Below are 24,341 nucleotides of genomic sequence, written 5' to 3'. Positions count from 1 at the left end.
ACCCCAGCTTTTATCTACTCCACCATTTTGGATCTCCAGAAATGATTTTTCTCAAATTAAGTGTGCAAGTAATTTACTCATTCATGGATTAGTTCATTCAACAGATATTTTTTATTGCATGTCTGCTATGAGCCAAACAACAGGAATAAGGCAGTAAATAAAATGGAAAATTTTGTTGCCCTCAGGAGCTTATGTTCTACTGTGGTAGGCTGACACAATAAGCAAGTAAATAGGTACAGAATACAATGTCAGGTAGTGACAAGGGTTCTAAAAAGCAGGATGATGGGTGGGATCACAGAGGAGTAGAGTGCTGAGATGGGATGATCAGGGAAAGTGTCTCTGAGGAGATGATATTTGAGCCCAGAGGTAAGGGAGTAAAGTGGTGGCCATGACCATATCTGGGAGGAAGTGTTCCAGGTAGAAAATGTTAGGACCTTGAAGCAGAAGCATTGTCAGTGTGTTCAAGTGTGTTGAGGAGGTCAACTCAGCTCGAATGAAGTGAGGAAGGGGAGAGTGGGCTCTGGTCAGACCATGGTAGCTATTGTAAGAGCTTTAGGTGTCCTAAGTTTAATGGGTTTTGGGAGAATTGTACAGGATTAGATTTGTATTTTACAATGTCATTTTGGTTGCCTTTGAGAAACAGATCAGGAGAGGGCTGGATGGCAAGAGTAGAACCCAGAAGGCCAGGTAAGAAGCCACTGCCATGATCTGGACAAAGGGTGAGAGCAGCATTATTGATTGATTGATTGATTGATTGATTTTTATTTTATTAAATTTATTGGGGTGACAATGATTAGTAAAATTATATGGGTTTCAGTGTACATTTCTATAATATGTCATCTATATATCACATTGTGTGCTCACCACCCAGAGCCAGTTCTCCTTCTATCACCATATATTGGTCCCCTTTTCCCTCTTCTACAACCTCTCCTTCCCCCTTATCCTCTGGTAACCACCAAACTGTTGTTCTGTGTCTATGAGTTTTTGTTTCTTTGTTTTTTGTCTTGGTCCTTTGTTGTTTTTAGTTTTATATCCCACGTATGAGTGAAATCATATGGTTCTTGACTTTTTCTGTCTGACTTATTTTGCTTAGCATGATAATCTCAAGATCCATCCATGTTGTCACAAATGTCAGTATTTCATCTTCTCTTATTGACAAGTAGTATTCTATTGTATATATATACCACATCTTTAGCCAATCATCTATCGAAGACACTTGGGTTGTTTCCATGTCTTGGCCACCATAAATAATGCTGCAATAAACACTGGGATATGTAAATCTTTATGGATAAATGTTTTCATATTTTTTTGGTAGATACCCAGGAGAGGGATTGTTGGGTCATATGGTAATTCGATTCTAATTTTTTTGAGGAACCTCCATACTATTTTTCATAGCAGCTGTACCAATTTACATTCCCACCAACAGTGTATGAGGGTTCCTTTTTATCCACAGCTTCCCCAACATTTGTTATTATTTGTCTTTTTGATGATAGTCATTCTAACAGGTGTAAGGTGATATCTCATTGTGGTTTTGATTTGCATTTTCCCTAATAGCTAGTGAAGTTGAGCATTTTTTCATATATCTGTTGGCCATTCGTATGTCTTCTTGGGAGAAGTGTCTGTTCAGCTTTAGAAGAGCAAGGTTAAAGTGAGGAGAAGATGAGACAGGGTTAGATTTGGAACACATTGTGAAGGTGGACATGTCAGGACTTGCTAAAGGATTGATTGTGCAGTGTGGCACAAAGAAGAGAAGCTAAGGGTAATGTCAGGGTTTTGGGCTTGAGCAATTGGGTAAATGAAATGCTATATACTGAAATGGGAAAATACTGTGGTGGGTGGGGGGAGAAGAAAGAAGGACTATTTGATGGGTAAAATTAACAGTTTGGTTTTGCCCATGTTAAAATTGAGATGCTGTCTAAACAGTTGATAGACAGTGGGTAAGGCTAGACTTCTAGAGAGGTCAGGACTGCGGAGTTAGGCAATAAGTGGGTTTTTTTTTTTTTTAAATGCCTCAGGACTAATTTCTTCCAGTACGAGTAATTTTCTGAAACTATTGCTTCACAATGTGATCACAAATGCTTAATTTCAGATATGGGTTAAAGATTGGAGGATGTAAGGAAGCTGTGTTTCTGTTTTTATAAAACAGGAAAGAAGTGCTTGTCCTCTGAGAATCATTGTGAAGGAGTAGGAGGCAAACCCATCCTATTTAAGGCATGCTATAGTATCTTGAGTAAATTACCTACTCGTAGGTGTAATCCCATCAGTCCTCAATAAATCCAAAGGGTGAAAAGTCACGTGTAGTTTTGGATGACTCAGGACATGTTTTAGGCCAATGACACAGTAGCTGTATATTATTTTCTTTATATAGAAAGTACAAGGAAGGCTTTTAGAAGCAGCAATTTTGCACATTGATGTCCTCAGATGTTTAAAAATTTCTCCTACCACCTATTTTCACACACTCCAAATGGCAAACCTGCAGGCAGTTTCAGTTCAGCACAGCCCCACAGCAGTATTTGACTGCAGGTCTAAAAAAAGATTTGGATTCCCACCAATGAATGATCAAAGCTGAAACTTCTACTGGAAATCCCCTAACATCCTATGATGAAATCCAATGCTTGGATATCTTGTTCGGTGTCATAACGTGAATATTTGTATGCCAACAGTCGAACTATGGCGTTACAGGTTTAAATGTACAGAGTGAAAAGAGAATACCTAACTTTCAATACTCCCTTTTTGCACTTACTTTAAGCAGTCGAATGATACAGACTCTTTGAGTCTTGGCAGCTGGTGATGTTTGTAGTATTGGGATCTGTAATTTTTCTTTGAGAAACTTGATAATTATTTTTAGATGACATCAGGTTATGATTAATCATCACCTACTACTAAAAGTTTTTGAAAGAACACGCTCAGGAAGTTCTTTGAATAGGTTGTGCTGTTTGGATTTTGCAGATAAACATGCCACTTCAGCTAAAATGTCACTAAGCAAAGGACACCTATGAATGGGAATTCATTCTACGTATTATCTGGGGAAATTGAGAATTGCTCGGTACACCTGGCTCTCTTAATCTTTTTCAATGCATGATTTCTTATTTTTAGAAATAAGAAATAGAGTCAGTTTAGGTTTCTGGGTAATCCTTGCGGATAAACACTGGGGTGTGAAAATGGACTTTTCCTTCTGTGAAGAATGAAAAGATAGTGCTTTAAAGGAGTGAATTTGAGTAAACACAAGCCACAAATCAATACCTGACACTCATTATAATTTTGGAAATCCTACTTGTTGCCATGTGCAGATCTATCATATTTATCTATCTGTATATTTAGAGGGATTATTAACCAAATACACTGTGTTTAATTAGACATCTAAGTTCCATCTTTATTTATAAAATCCTTGCCCCAAATTGCCTTCATTGGCATTAGATAGAGGGCAGTTTTTAGAACTTTCTCATTTCATATTTGCTTTTATGTGTTACTGTTTATGAACCCTACTATGTATATTGCTGTTCTTATCTGTACTTAAAAGGAAAGAAATAGTGTCCTAGAGAGGCTGGTGGAAGATAATACAAGCCAGGACAGGATTAGAATTTATGGTAACCGACTCACGAAGCTGCAGCTCAGCCTGCGAAACATATTCTCTCATAACAAATCCTAAAGCTATGAGGATAAAATCCCACTGTGGACTCACTTTCTTTTCATTATCAATTCCTTTTCTATCTTCGTGAGCTTTTCGAATATGACATGCTCTATTTAAAGGAGAACAAAGAACAAGGTTTATTGAAAACATGTGATGATACAACCTAAGAATCCTTTCTAGAGGCGGGAGATGCCCCGCCAGAGCTCAGTGACGTCTGGGAGCAGGATCTTTCCCACACACTAAATATGGAGAAGTATTAGGAAAACGTAATTCAAAAATAGTTTCAGATGAGCACATTTTAACAGTATGACCAATAAATACTCCAGAAAACCACAGAAACTTGATAAGAGATGGATTCTTAAGTCACGTGATAGCAAATGTCCTAAGGATTAGCCACAGTACTTTGATCTCCAAATTCCAAACACAGATTTGGAGTCTGTGGTAGGGGCTAAAATCAAATATTTAAAACATTTTGCAAAAGGCAGATGTAAAAAAATTGAGAGAAAGGCAGCATATGGGTGTAGAAGGGCCTCCTGTAAAGGATCTTACAATGACAAGCATGCAAAGTAAGCAGTTTATTAAAAAATATCATCCCGTGCACATGACCAAATTAAAGTAGGGAACTGAAACAATTAGACAAAAAAAATGCAGGCCAAAATTGTTCTTCTGAAAACTCTTGATAATTGAGGTAAACATGGTATTTTTGGTCTTGCCTGGCTTGGATAACTGTCAATTGTTTTCTTCATTTCCTTATACTGTCTTTACATTGTGTATGTAGAGGGTGCAGTGGCCGGGGGTGGGGGGTGAGGTTCTGCATGTGAATGTCTACTAGCTTGCAATTTTGTGAATTTTTTGTTCACTCAATACGCATCCATGGTGGCCAGAAACTGCTAGGACCTAGGTGTACAATAGTAAAGGGCCTGGATGGGATATGGCTAGGTGGACAAGACAGATGCACCCACGTGCACAAGGGTGAAAGGACATTTGGCACAGAAGATACTGAATGGAGTCATCACAATCAAGGTGATGAATGCTATGACAGGAGAAACACAGGGGGCATGGTGCAGGGTCACTTAACCTAGTTTAGGGGCCAGGAAAACCTGGGAGAAACATGGGTTATGCCATCATTGCCAACCAGTCAAAAACAAAGCTTCAGAAACCTCTCTCATTAACCCCTAATACAACCATGTCTGAGACGATGACATCTAAAGAGCTCTAGACTCAAAAAGTGCCTGACATGGTTCCTTCCCCTTCCCCTGTCTTTTAAAATAAAATTTGTTCTTATTTAAGATACATAGACTCTCAAATTCTAGGAATTCAGTATTGATGGAGACATTTTGAGGAAAAACAATCGACAAAAACATACAAAGAGGTCTTACCGAGTTGATATATTTTTTTCTGATTGTAGTTATAGCTTCTAGGATTGATCAGAGATTAGACTGAACCCATTACTTTTATGATTCAGTTTACCACCACTAACAGTTATGGAGTATTTATTACATGCCAGGCACTAAGGTAAACACTTTATATGTATTATCTCATTCAATCTTCTTGGGCAATCTTTTGAGAAAGTACAACTCCAATTCCAAGTTAAATTAAAAAAATGTGGTGATGGCAAATTACGGTTAATCACAGAACACTTTTCAGGATAGGGCTTTATTCAAGAGAGTTAAAAATGCTGTTCTGTGTTACTTTGGCCTAGGACTAAGGATATTCACACGGAAATCCTATGATAAGTGCTTACTATGTGCAGATGACATTATTTTTTATATAAGTTTTGAATAGTTAATATGTTTATATGGTTTACATTTACATGTCAGAACGATATAAAGAGATAAATGATGAACAATCTTGCTTCCACCCCTGTCCCCATTCACTTTTTCCCTATTCATCATTTTCAGGTGAACATCTTTATTCTTTTAAAAAATATGCCAGTGCTTCTTTATATGAATAAAAAGCAACATGAATATATACTCCTACTTTCTCTTTTTTTTTACACAAAATTGTAGCACACTACATATGCAGTATTACAATATTTTTTCCTTTTACTTAATATATCCTGAGATCCATCTATAGCTATACAGAAAGATCTTCTTCATTGCATTCTATTTATTATATTCTTAGTTTATTCAGCTACACTGAATACTTACTATAAATGGATGAAACTATTGGGAAGTAGAATTTCTGAGTTGAAGAATAAATGCCATATAATTTTATGGAATATTTATACTTTTTCATAAGGGTGATACCACTTTGCACTCTATGGAGTATAATTGCCTGTTTCCTCACAATCTTCCTAAAAAGTGTACGGTCAGATTTTAGATTTTTGCCAATCTAATAGGTGAGGAAATGTTATCATTTGCATTTATTTTTTTATGCGTGAGATTGAGTATGTTGAAGAGGCATATATGTATTTCTATTTCTATGAACTCTCTGTTCATACCCATTTGACATCTTTTATTTTCTACTGGGTTGTTGAATTTTTCTTCTGGATTGCTAGAGCTCCTTATATTTTAAAATGACTCAGAAGGGTGGCTTACAAGCAGAATAAAAAGTCGAGAACCATATGATCTCACTGATACGTGGGATATAAAACGGAAAACAACAAAGGAACAAGACAAACAAATAAAGAAACAAAAACTCATAGATGCAGACAACAGTTTAGTGATTACCAGGGTAAAGGAAGGGGGGTGGTAGATGAGGGTAAACAGGATCACATATATGGTGATGGAAGGAGAACTGACTCTTGGTGGTGAACACACAGCGTGATATACTGTTTTTCCCCGAAAATAAGACGTAGCTGGACAATCAGCTCTAATGCGTCTTTTGGAGCAAAAATTAATATAAGACCCGGTATTTATATTATATTATATTATATTATAGTATTGCATTATATTATATTATAAAGATCCAGTCTTATAGTAAAATAAGACCGGATCTCATATTAATTTTTGCTCCAAAAAAAGCATTAGAGCTGATTGTCTGGCTAGGTCTTATTTTTGGGGAAACACAGTATAGATGATGTATTACAGAATTGCACACCTGAAACCTATGTAACTTTACTAACCATTGTCACCCCAATATACTTTAATTAAAAAAAAATGATGCTTTCTTTGTCTCTGATAGGAGTTATAAATATTTTCCTACATTTGTCTTTTGATTTGGCTTATTGTTTGTTTTGTTTTACCATACAGTATTCTTTGATTTTATGTAGCCTAATTTTATCAATTTTTAATTTTTATATAGCTTAAATTTATCAATATTTTCTTCTATGGCTTCTATATTTTTAGTTATAGTTAGAAAGGCCTTTCTGGTTTCAAGGCTACAAGAGAATTTACTCATTTCTGCCACCTAGTATTTATAGTTTAATTTAAATCTATGATTCATTGGGAGTTTGTCTTAGAATATGGTAAGACATATATGGATCAACTCGATCTTTTCCCAAATAAATAATTGGTTGTTCCAATATCAGTTATAACCAGAGTGAGGATGAAGTTGAAATTCATAAATTTGGCTATGTGGGTTGTCACCAACTTTTGAGAAAATGACTTTTCTATTGGATGTGACGAAGGATCGACTGGGAGGCATTCAGGAGAGTCATGGAGGAAAAGCATAGTCTGAGAGGACAGTTTTAAGAATACAGTGACTTTTGAGAGCTGTAGGATTAGGGAGAACAAATGACCTCTTTTAAGATTACAACAGAACCATGAATATTGGGCCCACTTGGCTATAAAGCATCATTGGGTCTTGGTCATGATTTTAAACTTTTTATTCTGTAGGGCTTGTGCTTTGAGGCTCTAACTACTGTGATTACAGTGGGTGGGCCCTCCATATCCGCAGGTTCCTTATCCACAGATTCAACCAACCATAGATGAAAAATATTCAAAAGAAAAAAATGTTACATCATTGCTAATGTGTACTGTGTAATTAGGCCTGGGATGGTTGCATCTTTACTGAACGTGTATAGATTTTTTTCTTTTCACTATTCCCTAAACAATGTGATATCACAACAATTTCATAGCATTTACATTATATTACATTGTAAGTAATCTGGAGATGATTTAAAGTATACGGGAGGATGTACGTAGGTCACATACAAATACTATGCCATTTTATATAAGGGACTTGAGCATCTGGGGATTTGGGTATCTGCAGGGGTCCTGGAACCAATGCCCCATGGATACTGAGGGACGACTGTATATGTATCCTTTAGTAGGCAAGCATAATTAACATTGGTCTCATTAACGTTTGCTTAAAAAAGGACTTCTACAAAGTAAAGTTAGATTCAAGTAATGCTCCTTCAGGAGCAATTTGTATAGTACTGACTTTTTTTTTTTTTTTTTTTTTTTTTATTATTAGTTTCAGGTGCACAAGACAAAGCAAAACTTAGACATTTATCATTTATATCCCTCACACTGTGTGAACCCCCCTCCCCCCATCCACTATCCCTCTGTACGTTCCCAAAACCTCTCACCTTCCTCTTATCCCCACCCCCGCCCTCTAGCAACCCTCTGTTTTTCCTCCATGTTTCCAAAACTGTTTCTGATTAGTTCATTCACTTATTCTTTTCTTTAGATTCCATATAAGTGAGATCATATGGTATTTGTCTTTCTCTTTCTGACTTATTTCACTTAACATAATGTTCTCTAGGTCCATCCATGTTGTTGCAAATGGTAAGATTTCTTTCTTCTTTATGGCTGCGTAATACTCCATTGTATAAATGTACCACAGTTTCTTAATCCAGTCATCTACTGATGGGCATTTCGGTTGTTTCCAGGTCTTGGCTATTGTATATAGTGCTGCAATAAACATAGGAGTGCATAAAGATTTTTGAATTGGAGTTTTGGATTTCTCCGGATAGATACCTAGGAGTGGGATTGCTGGATCATAAGGTAGTTCCATTTTCAGATTTTTGAGATATCTCCAAACTGTTTTCCATAGTGGCTGCACCAATCTGCATTCCCACCAACAGTGCACCAGCGTTCCCTTTTCTCCGCATCCACGCCAGCACTTGTTGTTTGTTGATTTATTGATGATAGCCATCCTGACTGGGGTGAGGTGGTATCTCATTGTGGTTTTTATTTGCATTTCTCTAATGGTTAGTGAGGTTGAACATTTCTTCATATGTCTGTTTGCCATCTGTGTGTCCTTTTTAGAAAAATGTCTCTTCATGTCCTCTGCCCATTTTTTAATTGGGTTGTTTGTTTTTTTGGAGTTGAGTTGAGTGAGCTTTTTATAAATTTGTGATATTAACCCCTTATCAGATATATCATTGGCAAATATCTTTTCCCAATCAGTAGGATCCCTTTTTGTTTTATTGATGGTTTCCTTTGCTGTGAAAAAGCTTTTTAGTTTGATGTAATCCCACATGTTTATTTTTCCTCTTACTTCCCTCATGAGGGATATATCAGTAAAAATCTTACTCCGGTAATGTCTGTGAAGTTTCTTCCTATATTTTCTTCTAGGAATTTTATGGTTTCAGATCTTACATTTAAATCTTTAAGCCATTTTGAATTTATTTTTGTATGTGGTGTAAGGAGGTGATCCAGCTTCATCTTTTTGCATGTGTCTGTCCAAGTTTCCCAGCACCATTTATTGAATAGACTGTCTTTACCCCACCGTACATTCTTGCTTCCATTGTCATAGATTAAGTGGCCATATAGGCATGGATTTATTTCTGGACTCTCTATTCTGTTCCATTGATCTATGGGTCTGTTTTTATGCCATATAGTACTGACTTTTTACATTAATTGGTCTCTCAACACTTCATCCATATAAACATCAAATTTACTTTCATTTACCAGAGTATGGAGAACTCCTTCTCAATTTGTTTTTTCCATCCAAGTGGTTAAACATGAATTGCAGAAACTTCTGCTTATGAAAATAATTTTCATAGAAAACCAGATAAAGCAGAAACATACATTTTCTATGAAAAAAAAAATCACTTAAGTCAGCATAGATGTAATTTTCTGCCATAAAATATTCCAGGCATTTTTATATTTTAGAAGGAATGGCCACATTCTGGAAAACAGTTTGGCAGTTTCTGATAAAGTTAAGCAAACACTTGACCCAGTAATATGACGCAGTAATCCCACTCCTAGGTATTTACCCTAGAGAAATAAAAACTTAAGTTCATACAAAAACCTATACATGAATATTCATAGTAGCCTTATTTGTAATAGCCAAAATCTAGAAACAACCCAAATGACCTTTCATAGGTAAGTGGATCAACAAACTGTAGTACATCCATATTATGGAACACTATTGAGGGAGTCAGTAGAAAGGAAGAAACTACTCATACATGCAGTGACTTGGATGGATCTCAAGAGCATTGTGCTGAGTGAAAAAAAAAAGCCAATTTCAAAAGGTTACTATTGTATTATAATAATTCCATTTACATAATATTCTAAAAGTGACAAAATCACAGTGATGAAGACTAGATTAGAAATTGCCAGGGGTTAGGGCTGGTGGGGTGGGGTAGGAGGGAGTGACTCTAAAGGGATAATGCAAGGGATAGCACCCCAAGGTACTTCAGTGTGATGGGAAAGTTTTGTATCTTGATTGTGATGGTTAAATTAATCTATACATGTGATAAAATTTCAATGCAATATATATATATATATATATATATATATATATATATATATATATATATATATATGGATAATGTACTATGCGGTAGGAGGCTTTTAAAATTAGATTTTAAAGCTTCATTCCTGTTAAGTCACAACAATATAAATACATCTATATCTATATCTCTCTCTCTCTCTCTCTATATATATATATATAAAATTGAGTGCATGCAAAAATTGGTGAAATCTGAATACAGTCTGCAGTTTAGTTAGTAATATGTATCCATATCAACTTCCTGATTTCGATACTTGCACTATACTTATGTCAGATGTTATCACTGGGGGAAGCTGGGTGAAGGTACATGGGTACAAGGAACTCTCTGTACTATATCTGTGACTTCTAAGTAAGCCTTAAGTTATTTCACAACAAAAGGTAGAGAAAAAAAGACCAGATCTTAGGCAGATGACTGTTGGTGAAAGGAAATGCACTTTTTATGACACTGACATCTATTTTGTTTTAGACTTCATATTAGCTAAACTGTGGGGTGGGGAGAGATTTGGGGACAGGAATCAGACCTCATCACATGGTTTATTAATTTGTTCCTGTGCCACAGTGGGTGGTGCAGGGAGATAATGTGGTGGCATAGAAAGAACTTGGGATGTGATGTAAGCCAATCTCTCTCTCTGTTTTTTGTGTTCTGACTTTTTTACTTATGTGCTCTGTGACCCAGGATCAGACCTTTAATCTAAGATTCAGTTTTTAAACATATAAAATAGGTATCATAATCTCCTCCAATTTTAATAAGATTGTTATAGGGATTATATGAGATAGTCCATAAATATGATTTACAATTTAAACTATGCAATTTTATTCCTGTTCATGTAACACCAGACAGCACAACTCCTAACCTTGCTTCAAAGAAAGATCTTACCTAAATAGACCTCTTAAACTATTGTCCCTTTTCTACTGTATATTCTGGGAATAGGCAATGGATGGATTAGCCACAGGAATTAGTGGACAAGTAATCAAAACTCAAACATGAAGCAAGGGCTCACTTCATCTTTTGTTTTAAGGAAGGCTGTGAGTTGAGCACTTAATTAAATGTGGTTCTTTCTTTTAACCCAGACGGGTTACAGAGGGAAATTAATGCACTGTTTTCTTTCATAATTTTTTTTTTTTAATCAGTAAATTACTTCTAACAAAAAAGATAGTTCTGCAGCATTTTCAGGTGGAATCTTTACTTATGTTTGAAAGCGAGGAAAGTAAAAAAGTCCTTTGCCAATTGTGGCCAGTGGAGTTAGCATCATCTCTTCCCTGGCATCAGACACCATCTGAAAATCTGGATCCTGAAAGGAAAGTTGCTAATGTATCTGACATGTTCTCCCACCAACCTGTTAATAAATTCATTTTTCCTGCACCCTCATTATTCTCACATGGGTAGATTAAATGGATTATGCAGTAATTAAATTTGACTCTGACAAGCGGCAGAGCTTTAGAGCAATGGGCTATAGGTGTTCTATTCCTAGCTTAACTGCTGACTTAGGGGCCCCATACCAAGCACCCCCACTTCACCGTGCCTCAAATTTTCTGTCTATAGAGTGAGATAAACAATGTCGCAGAGGGACATGGTACGTGCTGCTTTATGAGTTCTATATTCTAAGTGAGCTCCAAATTCCTTCATGGAAAGATGCTCTTTCAAGAATTAAAGATGTATTTATACTGTTGTTGTGACTCTTAACAGGAATGAAGCTTTAAAATCTAATTTTAAAAGCCTCCTACCACACAGTACATTACCCACGTTCTTAAATACCGCAATCAGCTGTGCACTGAGTCGCTCTGTGGTATTTATTAAAAATAATAAAAAAAAACACTTCAAAGATTTACTGTAGAACATTTTCAAAGCCATGTGCAGTAGTTTAACTGTAGGACTTTCACTGAAGTTAATGGGACTCATACTGGCAAATTCCAAGCACCACTTTGAAAATTTACCCCATAGTGACAGCTTAATGCTTCTTATTGATCATAAGTCTTCAGATACATCTCAAGGCAAAAAGGAACAATTTATCAAAGGAAATAAATAATCTTTAATGAAATAAATCTGCATTGCAACCATCATAAGTAAGAGGATGCAGCAGAGTTCTTCGGTAAGTTGGCTCTTGGGGATTGTTTGTTGGTGATAGTTACTATTGGGGCTGTGAAAGGGTTTCCACCATATTCTCCTAATTCTAGTGGCTCATAGAAAATAACACATTTTATGTTTAGTTTTGAAATTTCATGTTTCTAAGGGTAGATATATAGCTATGTGGAAAAAAAAAGAGGGAATAGGTTTATATTCTTCTGAATGGGTAAAATTTGCATATTGCTGAAATGAAGTTCAAGCAGGTATAGATGACTAAAAAACCTAGAGCCTTATATAGCCGTGCTTTTTGTTGCCTGATCAGAATGTTGTGTTTTTAACCCAAATATTCAGCATTATGCCTCTATTGGACCTTTACCTGGTGGCCCATCTCTAGAAGCTGCCTTGTATCAAGCAACTCTGTGCTCTCACGTGGCCTCCACGGTCCTCACGGTGTGATGTGGCCTGTCTCCCCATCAGCTTCTACTCTCCTCACTGCTCATTGCCCTCCAGCCACAGTGACCTTGTACAAACCAAACTCACTGGGTCTCAACAATGTTTCCCATTACTATTTTCTGGCTTGGAATGATCTGTAACTAAATCTTTTCAGGGCTGGTTCCTTTTTAATATTCAGGTCAACTTGGGTGTGCACTCCTTAGAAAAACTCTCTCAGGCAACCCACTCTAAAGAAGTCCCTAATATCTCTTTTATTTCCTTCACACATTTATCTCTAGTTGACATTATCTTGTTCTTCAAAAATACATTTGTGTATTGTTTTTTTCTGTCCTCTGAGATATTAGTTCTACATGTAGGACCATATCCATTTGGTGCCACACAGCCTCCCCAGTGTCTAGAAGCTGTTTGGACATGGTAGGCACTGTATAAATATTTGTCGGAGGAGTAAGCTCAAAATCCAGGGTGCCTTTTGCTCCTCTGTCTTACACAATTCGTCATGAGATTCTGTATCGTCTTTCCATGACTACCTCCACCCCCATCACCTTTTCTTTGTATCCCCATAATTAGCCTCCTACCTTCCAGTTTTCCCTTCTTTATGGGCACAGGAGACTGTATTCTTATGGGCAGGGACCATGTTTTATTCATCTTTGTGGTTTTTGTACCTAAGACCATGCTTGGCACATAAGTGCTCTGTGTGTGAATGAGTTTTCTTACATAACATGTGATAGTACAGAATATTAGTACTACAACAGAAGTGCTGTTGTGAGTAAAAATGGCTCATCAGGTAGGTATACTTTTCTAGAGTGAAATCACAAGTAGTGAATCCTTGTTCTTTTACCTACCATCTTTCTAACTGTGGACAAGTTTTGTGAGCCCTATCTTAGCTCCTCATCTATAAAATGGCATATAATATTTATGGAGTGCTTACCTGTTTCCCTGAAAATAAGACCTAGCTGGACCATCAGCTCTAATGCATCTTTTGGAACAAAAATTAATATAAGACCGGGTATTATATTATATTATACTATATAAGACCCAATCTTATAGTAAAATAAGACTGGGTCTTATATTAATGTTTGCTCCAAAAGACGCATTAGAGCTGATGGTCCGGCTAGGTCTTATTTTCGGGGAAACACGGTAGAGCAGTACCTAGCATATAGCAGGTCTTAATAAATATCAACTATTATTAACTAAAGAGATTGAAATGGATTTAATGTTTTATGATCAATGAATCCCACAGGGTTTAATTGTCCTCAGATGGTCCAATGAATCATGTGGAAGGAGTCTATATGCACTAAAGGAGTTTGAACACTTGGAAGTAAAGAGAAGCAGCAGAAGAACATCTTATAGGAACTAACTTGAGGGAATATAATTTCTACTCAAGGAGAGATTAGAATGTATAGAAAAATGATGAGATTCAAGGGTTTAGAACAAAATTCGATGTCTCTTAGAACAAAAGCTGGAGAAGGCAGAGAAGCAGAAAAATGTCTCAGATTTTCAGCTGAGCAGCCAGTGGCAGTTCTGGGAGTCTGATTTAACTTTTGAACACATTAGCAGCTTAAGTTGCCTTTTTTTTTTTTTTTAATTTATTGGGGTGACAATTGTTAAGTTGCTTTTTAATGAGATGAATTCATAGATATACTAGCATGGCCTTGGCTATGTGGTTGATTTTAGTAAAGGCTTCGATTTTGTTTTAGCCAAGTGAGGAGCTGGTTAGTTCTTTCTCATTAAAAAATACACTTGTTGGCATTTTCCTGAGTGGCTGTTATCTCATGTCAAACTGAACCTATCTCATATATGCTCAATTCATGAGGGAAACATCTGTGCTGTGGTTTGCCTCTTTTGTCCTCTTGTGGAAATATTACACTGAAGGAAAACTGTTAAAATAGCATTAAGAAAAACTTATATTTAGCATCAAATACAGATCCAAGATTAATAACAGGCTGGTATTTTCTGCTTCCCTGAGATGCACTGCAAGACTGAAAAATATGGCCCTGTTATATCTGTCTTTAGAAAGAGTCACCAGGGAATTAAAAAAGCCACTATTAGAAGTAATTTGTTGGCTTCCTGACACATCAGGCTCATTATCCTGGTCTAAGTACCAGCCTTTGGCACTATTTGCGATTTTCAGGTAGGTCATTAATGAAAGCTTGAAAAAAGAATGACTACAAAATTACCCTTTGAGGTTATCTCAATACTGAGGTCACTGAATGAGTGATTTGTGCTTGAATGTAAAGAAATCACAAAACAGCCAGCCCAGGTAATTGAAAGGCAACCTGGGTAGTCATCCCAAAATGTACTTTACTCTCCAAATTGGTAAGGTAGCAATTATTGCCTATAGCTGTAGAAATGCTATTTCAGCAGAATCTTAGGGTACAGGTGTATACTGAACACATAGGTATGAGGGAGAATTTTGTAAGTCAAGAAAACATTTTATCAGTTTTCACAGCAAACTGCCCAAACCAAGCAGACAAATAAATATAGTAACGAAAGAAAAGTAAACAAAAAGTAAACAAAATTAAACAGATTTTTCTCTTCCCTCAGGTTATGCTTGTTTAAAATGTTTTCCCAATACATGTATACAATGATTTTATGATTTTTTTAAATCAACAAGTTTTTGAAAGCTCTTGGTTCTGCCTACAGTACAGGGGTAAGAGGGTGAGTAGTTCAGGAGGGAAAGTTTCTGAAGTCTTTGGGAATTAGCCTGTGGGCCCTCTATCACACAGTGTCATTTGGTCTATAGGGCTCAATGGTATAGGAGGCTTACTAGCCAACCACCGAGGTCACTTCAATATCTTTCCACTTGGAAAGAACAACATTGGTGTGCTTACAGAAAGCTTTTCCCACATTGGAGGCACAGCCAACTGATCACAATCTTTTCTACACTCTGTGCTCAACTGCTTAAGACTTCTAAAAACATTTGAGTGTGTATTTGACATGTTCAGAGTAATCCAACCTTACAAATACATGGAGTCTTGAAAAATCTTAATTACATTTCCAAACTCAGAACAATTATCATGATGATAGAAAAGTTATTCCTTTTTCCATTTCACCATGGTAAATTATGTTGAACAAGGGAACTACAAGGTTCACTTTATGTTGCACTTTTTCATTTTACCGGTGACATCAACCATTTTTATGGACCTATTAAACAGGCCTAGAAAGGGTTTTGTCATCTGGTACTGCCGGCTGCCTTCAGACAGGCGACATTTGGTTCCTTTGTGTAAGTTAAATTTTACTGACCTCCTACTGAAGAGCCACATTTGAACATATTTCACTGTTACATCAATTCAGCTGGACAATGGATCAAACTGTGATATGTACATTAAACAAAACACTGAAAAAAACATAGTTATCCTAAATGTAAGTGCAGATCTTGTCTTTGTTCTAATAGGGATTCATTATATATTTACCCATGAAATTTTCTTCGAAAGCAATTAATTTACTAGAGGTAAAATATCCTAATACAGAAGGTCTAAAGTGTTAACTAAATTGCAACTACACCTAAACCATGCCCCACTAAATTTGTAAGGTCACTACTGATAGATCCAAACATGACTAAAACTACAAATAACATAATATCATTTTTGGAACCATGTGTTATATCAAAACCTGCAAGGATCTGAGACAAGAAGAGTAAATTAAAGTACTAAGATGTGCTGATGTATCTGTAGCTGAGAACAGCTATCAAAAGGCAGCAGGCATCTGGGAAAGAACTTTCTTTTCAGCTTGGGACCAGAAATACATCGGCATTGCCTCTGGAACTGGAACAAGACCAATTTTTAATTGGTTTTAAGATCTGGAATGGAATATTCCTGCAGTCATCCATGAACCAACCTTATCCTGTAGAAGCTGAGTGAGTCTTGGCCAACCATCTGCCTTGTGAATTTTTTTGTTTGGGCCCCTTATAGGACAGAAAATACTTGTTGGTCAGTAGTTTCACATCAAGTTATAGTCAGTCCTTCACGATGTTGCTTGAGCAGAGAATTCAAAGAGAAAACAATCTCCAGGGAGAAAAATCAAATGCCTTCACTAATATATCTTGGGGCTGGATGGACCTGCAAGGCTGGAAGTTATTATCTATTTTCCTCCATACCTTAGAATAATGGTTTTCAAAAAGAGGTAAAGCCTATTCTTGCAGAGGCAACTGGACAAAGAGACTGCACTAGCAAAGGCCAAAATGTAGTTTAGAATTTCACTGTTGTCATTCCAGTGCTTCACACATAGCGAAATTTCTATAAAGTTTGATTGAATGGTGACTCTTTTGAAATGTTTATACAATGATATTACCTCAGTGGCAGAGAATGTGTTGGGAGCCCACCCATTCTTCCATCCCCAGGACACTGCTCTTCCTACACAACAAGGATGGAATAAAAGATTCTTCTTAATAGCGCCCATAGATAGGGAGACACTTTCTCCAATTCTTCGTTAAATTCACTCTGCCCCTGCCACAGCGAACAGGGGTAAAGGAGGAAACCAATTCGTGACTCCTAAACAAAATAGAAAACCTATCATAAATGAAGACCATAGCCTAAACCTCCTTGTAAATTAAAAATCCAGTTGTTGAGATTGGAAATAGTTGGAATAAGTAAGCCTCACCAAGAATTTTCGGTATTTGGGTTTGAATGGCTGCCAAAGAAGTGAGAAGGAAAAAAGAGCAAGAAAATGCAATTTAGCTGTTAAATAACAACAACCACTACCATAACAACAACAACAATAATAATAGCTTTCATACAGAGAGTTTACTTTTTTTTCCAAAAGGAAGAACATTCTATTTATTAAAAAGTGGGAGCGTGAGGCTATATTCTTCAAAAATGTCACTTTTATGAGCCAAAGAAAGTCTGGAACTGCTCTAGATTAAACACTAATGAGACATGACCACCAAATACCATATGTGATCCTCGACTTGATCATGTACTGGTGAGGAAAAAATGCTGTAAAGGACATCATTGGGTCAACTGACAAACCTGGGATACAGCAGCAGATTGAAAGATTGTATCAATGTTCCATTTACTGAAGGTTAGATAAAAGAACATCTCTAAGGAAATCCATATTGAACTATTTAGGGATAAAGGACCATGATGTAGGCAACTTACTCTATTTAAAAAATAATTTTTCATTGAAGTACAATTTATAAGGTTTTCAGTTTTATGATATACTTAAAACTATATTACTGGAAGATACCAGCTCTTAACTCCAGAATGCTATATGGCCTCTTCATTAAGAAGTATGATTTCAAGCTGGCACCCAGGTGAATGGAATTCCTCTAAAAGCATAGCAGCTAGGTAGGTGCCGAGATGTGATATTATTTGGGGACTGCAGGGTGGGAGACTCATATTTCAGAATCTAAAACACTGATCCGGTCTGAGGTCACCAAAGCATACAGTAAAACGTACTTGTAATCATTCTTGAGGAATACTAATCGATATGCACTGCCAGGACTAACACACTGTTTTATACTTCCCTAATTCAGGGCAACCCTGGAGAACCATATAGTTCAGTGAAACTTAATTGATACAAGTTGGTGTCTAGAGCCAGACCACCTGGCTCCAACCCTAGCGCCACCACATACTACCTATATGACTCTTAGTAACTTATTTCACCACTCTTGGCCTCAGTCTCTTCACTTGTAAAATGAGGATAGTACAGTCATCCACCTCACAGAGCTGTGGTAAGGATCACGTGAGTCAACACTTTTAAAGCACAACAGTGCCTGGCCCATGGGAAATACTCCATGATTGTTAGCTTTTAATATTAATGAAATGTCGCAATAGAGGAGACAGAAGAAAAGGATGTGGTGTCATAAGGTATCTGGACACTGATACTCACCTATAACACAGAAGGGCTTTCGGGCAAACCTCAGTCTTCCTTGCCATCCTCTATATCGACAACAGCAACCTGCAGACCAGATTCGAATGATGAACTCCAAACCAAAGACGACAATCATCACGAACTCCTAAAATACCAAATAATACACGTTAGAGAGAAGCACTGTGGAGCAAACCATAGCAAGAAGGTCTATGGGTGTTTCTGGATATTTAGGCACTTCATCTAAAACACCTATTGGTTAAATGTCTAAAGTTAAGAACATTGCCTCTTCTCCAAATCAAACAAAACCTGGAGAACATCGAAACCTCATACTGTCTGCATTTGCTATTGTGGAATGCCATTCCTTTTCAAGTCCCTAACATTTGCAAATTTAGGAGTCAGTTTTAATACTAAATGTGCAGGTTGACTTACTGATCTACCTTGTCTGGAATATGTAGTGTACCTGACTTTAGCTACCTGGTAACATGTGAACTATCTGAAACAAAAGAGAGGAACCTGAAAACACGGCTTTGCAGTTTTACAGAAAACAGCTTCCTATTGCTGCAAGGTGTGACATAGCACTTAAGAGCTATTCTCAGAGAAAAAGAACTAAATATTTAGAAGCATGTGTTTTGTTATGGTGTCCAAATATTGTTATAAAATAGAAAATTCCCAAAACATTACTGCCTGTGTGAAACATATATCCTTTGCCAGAAGTGAGATCCTAAATTCTTCGAATCTAAAGCTTGTTAATTATTATGCTGCCCTTTGGTGAGAGCTGCTTAGAAAATAACACCTGCTCCAGCAAAATGACTTTGAAATTATGTAGGAAGAGTTGTGAGTGAACCTTGGGGAAAGGCCAACTAAAGTGGCTCATTAAGCAGTGGGTTATAAAATGAAAAATCAAATGGAATTTGTAAGAAGAAAGCATCTCTTGGAGCCAGCTTGTCACAGTCACCTTGCTGTCCCTATAGGGACAGGAACTGAGTTTATTGAAATTGGTTTTCCTTTAAAAAATAATTTCTTCCCTTGTTTTTTCTTTTAATATTTTATTTGGGGGGAGGGAACAACACACTTCTACTCAATTAAGAGAAATATTTTTAACAGTACAGAGGTGTTTTATTTGTTTTACATCTACCATGCCATGAATCCATAGGGAATGGGCTCCAGCAGCTCAGGGTCCTTTCCCTTGGTTCTCACAAAGTGTGCTTCTCTGGGTGAGCAGGCTGGCATTTCAGTTGAACCCAGGGACCTTTCTCTTTGGCTTCCTTCTTTTTTTGATCATTTTCCTTCATCAGTTTCAGGAAGCTATCTCGGCTCTTAGAGTCCTTTATATGCTCAATATGAATATTAATTCTCTTGGCAAGAATCTTGCCCTTAACTTGTTTGTTTACAACAGTGCCAACCGCGTGCTGTGTAACACTGTAGACCCTTCCTGGTTTGCTGTGGGAACATTTGTGGGGCATTCCTTTTTGAACAGTGCCCGTTCCCTTGATGTCTACAGTATCACCTTTCTTGTAGATTCACAGGTATGTGGCCAAAGGAACAACACCATGTTTTCTAAAAGGCCTATAGAATATATAACAGGTGCCTCTCCTCTTTCCCTTTGTGTTGGTCATTTTGGCAAATTACTGAAAGATGGCGGTCCCGGCTAAAACGCCCTCCCTTGTTTTTAAACAAGGGTTGACTCAGCATTTATAATGTAGAAAAATATTTATTAATTGATTTTTATTATACTTGCTTAGTTATAAAAGTGATACATGGTCTTTATTAAAACATTCAAACATCGTAGATATATAAAGCATAGAAAAAAAAGGTCCTAATCTACTTTCCATTCTCCCATCCCATGTACCAAGATAAAAACTGTTATCAAATTTAGAAAAATGGCATTTTTGTTGCAAATTTCAGGCAAATGTCTGTTTCTTCAGTTAGAGAATGTGATGATGTGTTGCACTTTTGAAACGCCTAGTAGAGATAGATGTATCATTCTATCCTTCTGTTATATTGTACTAAGCAATCCACAAATATTTCTCATGGTGGGAAATAAATCTCCAATATCATTGCTGCTTACTTACAGTGACTTAAAACTACCTATAGGATAAATCTCTGAAGATGACTTTATGCACAGGTTACTGAAACTATGGTTAACATGTATTCACTAATAACATGAAGGTTTTGTTTTGGTTTTGAATATGTACCTAGGTAGTTGGGTCTATTCATTCATTATGGTGGTACTGTACCAGATCAACCGTTTTTTTCTCCAGCACATTTTCCCATGTATAGAAAGCATGCTGGGGCTTAAGATGCTGCACCTGTGCCCCCTCCAGGTTTAATGGCAGGTCCACTTGTCTATTGCTGCCCCTAATTCTTACTTGTGCCAGGAAGTTTGGCACTCCACTGGTGAGAGGTAATATTATAATAGAAGGGATATTCAAGAAAATCCTAAATGTGGTCTGAGCCTCCAGGAACTCCCATATCATGATTTTTCTTTTTCACGGGACTAGCTGACACCAATAAATATATGACCATTACTCTAAAGTAAGGGAGGCCATCACTGCACCATTTCTATGCTGCATTGAAGCAGGGTAAGTTAAATCTACAAATTCTTTACTCTGGGACCCTTGTTCGGGAATATTTTATTTTTAAAGAGGTTAGGAAAAAAAAATCCTTTATTTCCAAATAAAGCAGGAGGAAGTTATAATTGGATTTCACCATGGGGTCATAACTTTTGCCTGGGGGGAAGTAGCACAAGAGTTAGAATTCTCTTCTCCTTGATAGACCATTACTTATTATTCCTTATGTGGGCTTGGTTTCAGACTGTGTGAAAAATAACCTCAAAAATCTCCAGTCACTGAGTAAGCAACAGTGAGAGATGAGAGCTCAGCAGATTGTGGAGCATTTATTTCAGGTCCAGAGCTGCAGCCTGTGGGAATGTCCTCTTTTGAAGACTTGGGCTTATGTGATAGAGAACTAAAGTGTGAAAACCATTTTGAGCAGATTTTGTCTCCTGGTTCCTGAAATTTCCATCTTATTTCAATAAAAAGGAATAAAGTGCTATTGAGTCAGAGAAGAGAAATCATCCCTAATCTGACAGATTTAGAATAAGTGGGAAATGGAAGTGTGAGAAGACTACTTTCTCTCTCTCTTTTTCATTTGTCCAGCTTTGGTGAGGTATAATTATCAATAAAAACTGTATACACTTAAGGTGTACAATGTGATGTTTTGATATACACAAGCATTGTGAAATAAATACCATAATCAAGCTAATTAACATATCCATCACCTCACAATTAACATTTGTGTGTGTGTGTGTGTGTGTGAGAACATTTAAAATCTACTTAGCAAGTTTTCCGTATACAATATGATATTATTCACTATCGTCTCCATGCTGTAGATCAGCTATCCAGAACTTATTCATCTAGCATAACTGAAACTTACATAACTGGAATGGAAACATCTCCCCATTTTACCCAACACCCAGCCCTTGGTAAAGACCATTTTATCCTGTTTTTATGAGTTCAACTTTTTTAGATTCCACATATAATTGAGATCATGTGTTATTCTTTTATCTCTGTCTTGCTTATTTCACTTAGCATAATGTCCTTCAGATTCATCCATGTTATTGCAAATGGCAGGGTTTCCTTCTCTTTTAAGGCTGAATAATATTTCATTGTACATATGCACATTTTAAAAATCCATTGATGGACACTTAGGTTGTTCCCCTGTCCTGGCTATTGAGAATAATGCTTCAGTGACAATGGGAGTACAGATATCGCTTCAAGATCTTGACTTCATTTCCTTTGGATATAAACCCAGAAATAGTATTGCTGGATCATATGATAGTTCTATTTTTAATTGTTTCAGGAAACTTCTTACTGTTTTCCATAGTGGTTGCACCAATTTATGCTCCTATCAGTAATGCACAGGGGTTCCCCTTTCTCCACATCCTTACCAGCACTTGTTGTTTGTTGTCTTTTTGATAATACCCACTCTAACAGGTGTGTGATGATATCTCATTGTGGTCTTGATTCGATTTGCATTTCCCTGATGATTAGTGATGCTGAGCATCTTTTCATATATACTTGTCAACCATTTCTATATCTTATATTGAGAAATGTTTATTCAGGTCCTTTGACCATTTTTTAAAAAATGGGTTATTATTATTATTACTATATTTTTTTGCTATTGAGTTATAGACATTCCTAATATATTTTGGATATTAACTCCTTATCAGATGTTTGGTGTGCAAATGTTTTCTACCATTCTGGAGATTGTTTCTTCATTCTGTTGATTGTTTCTTTTGCTGTGCAGAGCTTTTTAACTTGATCTAATCCCATCTGTCTATTTTTGCTTTTGTTACCTGTGCCTTTGGCATCTCATCCAAAAAATCATTGCCTAGACCAATGTCAAGAAATTCTTTCCCTATGTTTTCTTCTAGTTGTCTTATAGTTTTAGACTTTACATTTAAGTCTTTAATCCATTTTGAGTTGATTTTTGTATATTTTGTGAGATAAGGGTCCAATTTCATTTTTCTGAATGTGAATATCCAGCTTTACCATTTATGATAAAAACTTCACAAGTTAGGAATAGAGGCTTATTACCTCAATTTGATAAATAACATGTGGAAAAATCCTACAGCTAATGTCATAATTAATGGTGAAAGACGAATGCTTCAGCTTAAAATCAAGAATAAGGCAAGATGGTACTTTTACAAAATAGTTGAATAATATGGTCACTACAATAAGACAAGTAAAAGAAAAAAAGGCATAAAGATTGGAAAGGCAGACATAACACAGTCTATCTGCAGATGACATGATTGTCTACGGAGAAAATCACAAGGAACCTGCAAAACAACTCTTAGAACCAATAAATAAGTTCAATAAGTTTACGAGATCAATGTATAAAAATCAATCACATTTCTGTATACTAACAATGAGGATGTGGAAACCAAAACCACAATATTATTTATCATCATTGCAAAGAAAATAAAATGTTTAGCTTTATTGTATACTTAACAAAATGCACACAGGATATGCATGCTGAAAATTACAAAACTCCTTAATTGATCTGTAGGTTTAATGAAATTTCGATCAAAATCTCAGCCAGCCTTTTTTTTTGTAGAAATAAATGAACTTATTCTGAAATTTATATTGCAAGAATACAAAATAGGTAAAACAATCTGACAAAGAAGAATGAAATGGGAGAAATCACTCTATCTGATTTTAAGACCTATTAAAGAGCTCCAGTAATCAAGACTATGTAGTATTGGCAGAGGGACACACCCATAGAGAACAATGGAACAGAACACAGACTTTGGAAATATATCCAGGCAAATATGTTCAATTGATTTCTGATAAATAAAAGCACCAAAGCAATTCAACAGAGGAAGATATAGCCTTTTCAAAAAATGATGCTGGTGCAATAGGACTTCACTAGGCAAGAAAAAGGAAACTCAATCTACACCTCACACTTTATACAAAAATTAATCCAAAATGTATCCTGGGCTCACCTGTTCAACTCTAAGACTTTTAGTAAAAACATAGGAGAAAATTTTGGGGGTTTGGGATAAGAAAACAGTTGCTAGATTTGACACCAAAGCATAAGTAGTAAGAGGAAAAATTGATAAATTAGACTTTATCAAAAATAGAGAGGGCAAAAAGACAAGGTATAGACTGAAGAAAAACATTTGCAAACCATGTATCTGACAAATGACTAATCTAGACTATATAGAAACTCAGAAAATAGGCAAAAGACATG

General features: G+C 36.4%; 1 protein-coding gene and 1 pseudogene across 2 annotated transcripts in view; both read right to left on the bottom strand.

Moving 5' to 3' along the window:
* KCNQ5 (potassium voltage-gated channel subfamily Q member 5) overlaps positions 1 to 24,341 on the bottom strand; it is a 529,926-nt gene that overhangs the window by 115,137 nt on the left and 390,448 nt on the right. For both annotated transcript variants that reach the window (XM_019749337.2, XM_019749338.2), the window contains exon 3: positions 18,606 to 18,732. In XM_019749337.2, coding sequence (XP_019604896.2) covers positions 18,606 to 18,732 — 127 coding nt within the window. The remainder of the gene's footprint in view (positions 1 to 18,605; positions 18,733 to 24,341) is intronic.
* LOC141571768 (large ribosomal subunit protein eL21-like) lies at positions 19,719 to 20,203 on the bottom strand (annotated as a pseudogene).

This window comes from Rhinolophus sinicus, linkage group LG05, assembly GCF_036562045.2.
Source record: "Rhinolophus sinicus isolate RSC01 linkage group LG05, ASM3656204v1, whole genome shotgun sequence".
In the NCBI taxonomy this organism is placed as follows: domain Eukaryota; kingdom Metazoa; phylum Chordata; class Mammalia; order Chiroptera; family Rhinolophidae; genus Rhinolophus; species Rhinolophus sinicus.
The sequence above is the reverse complement of the archived record's forward strand: the minus strand, read 5'-3'. Positions and strand labels throughout refer to the sequence as shown.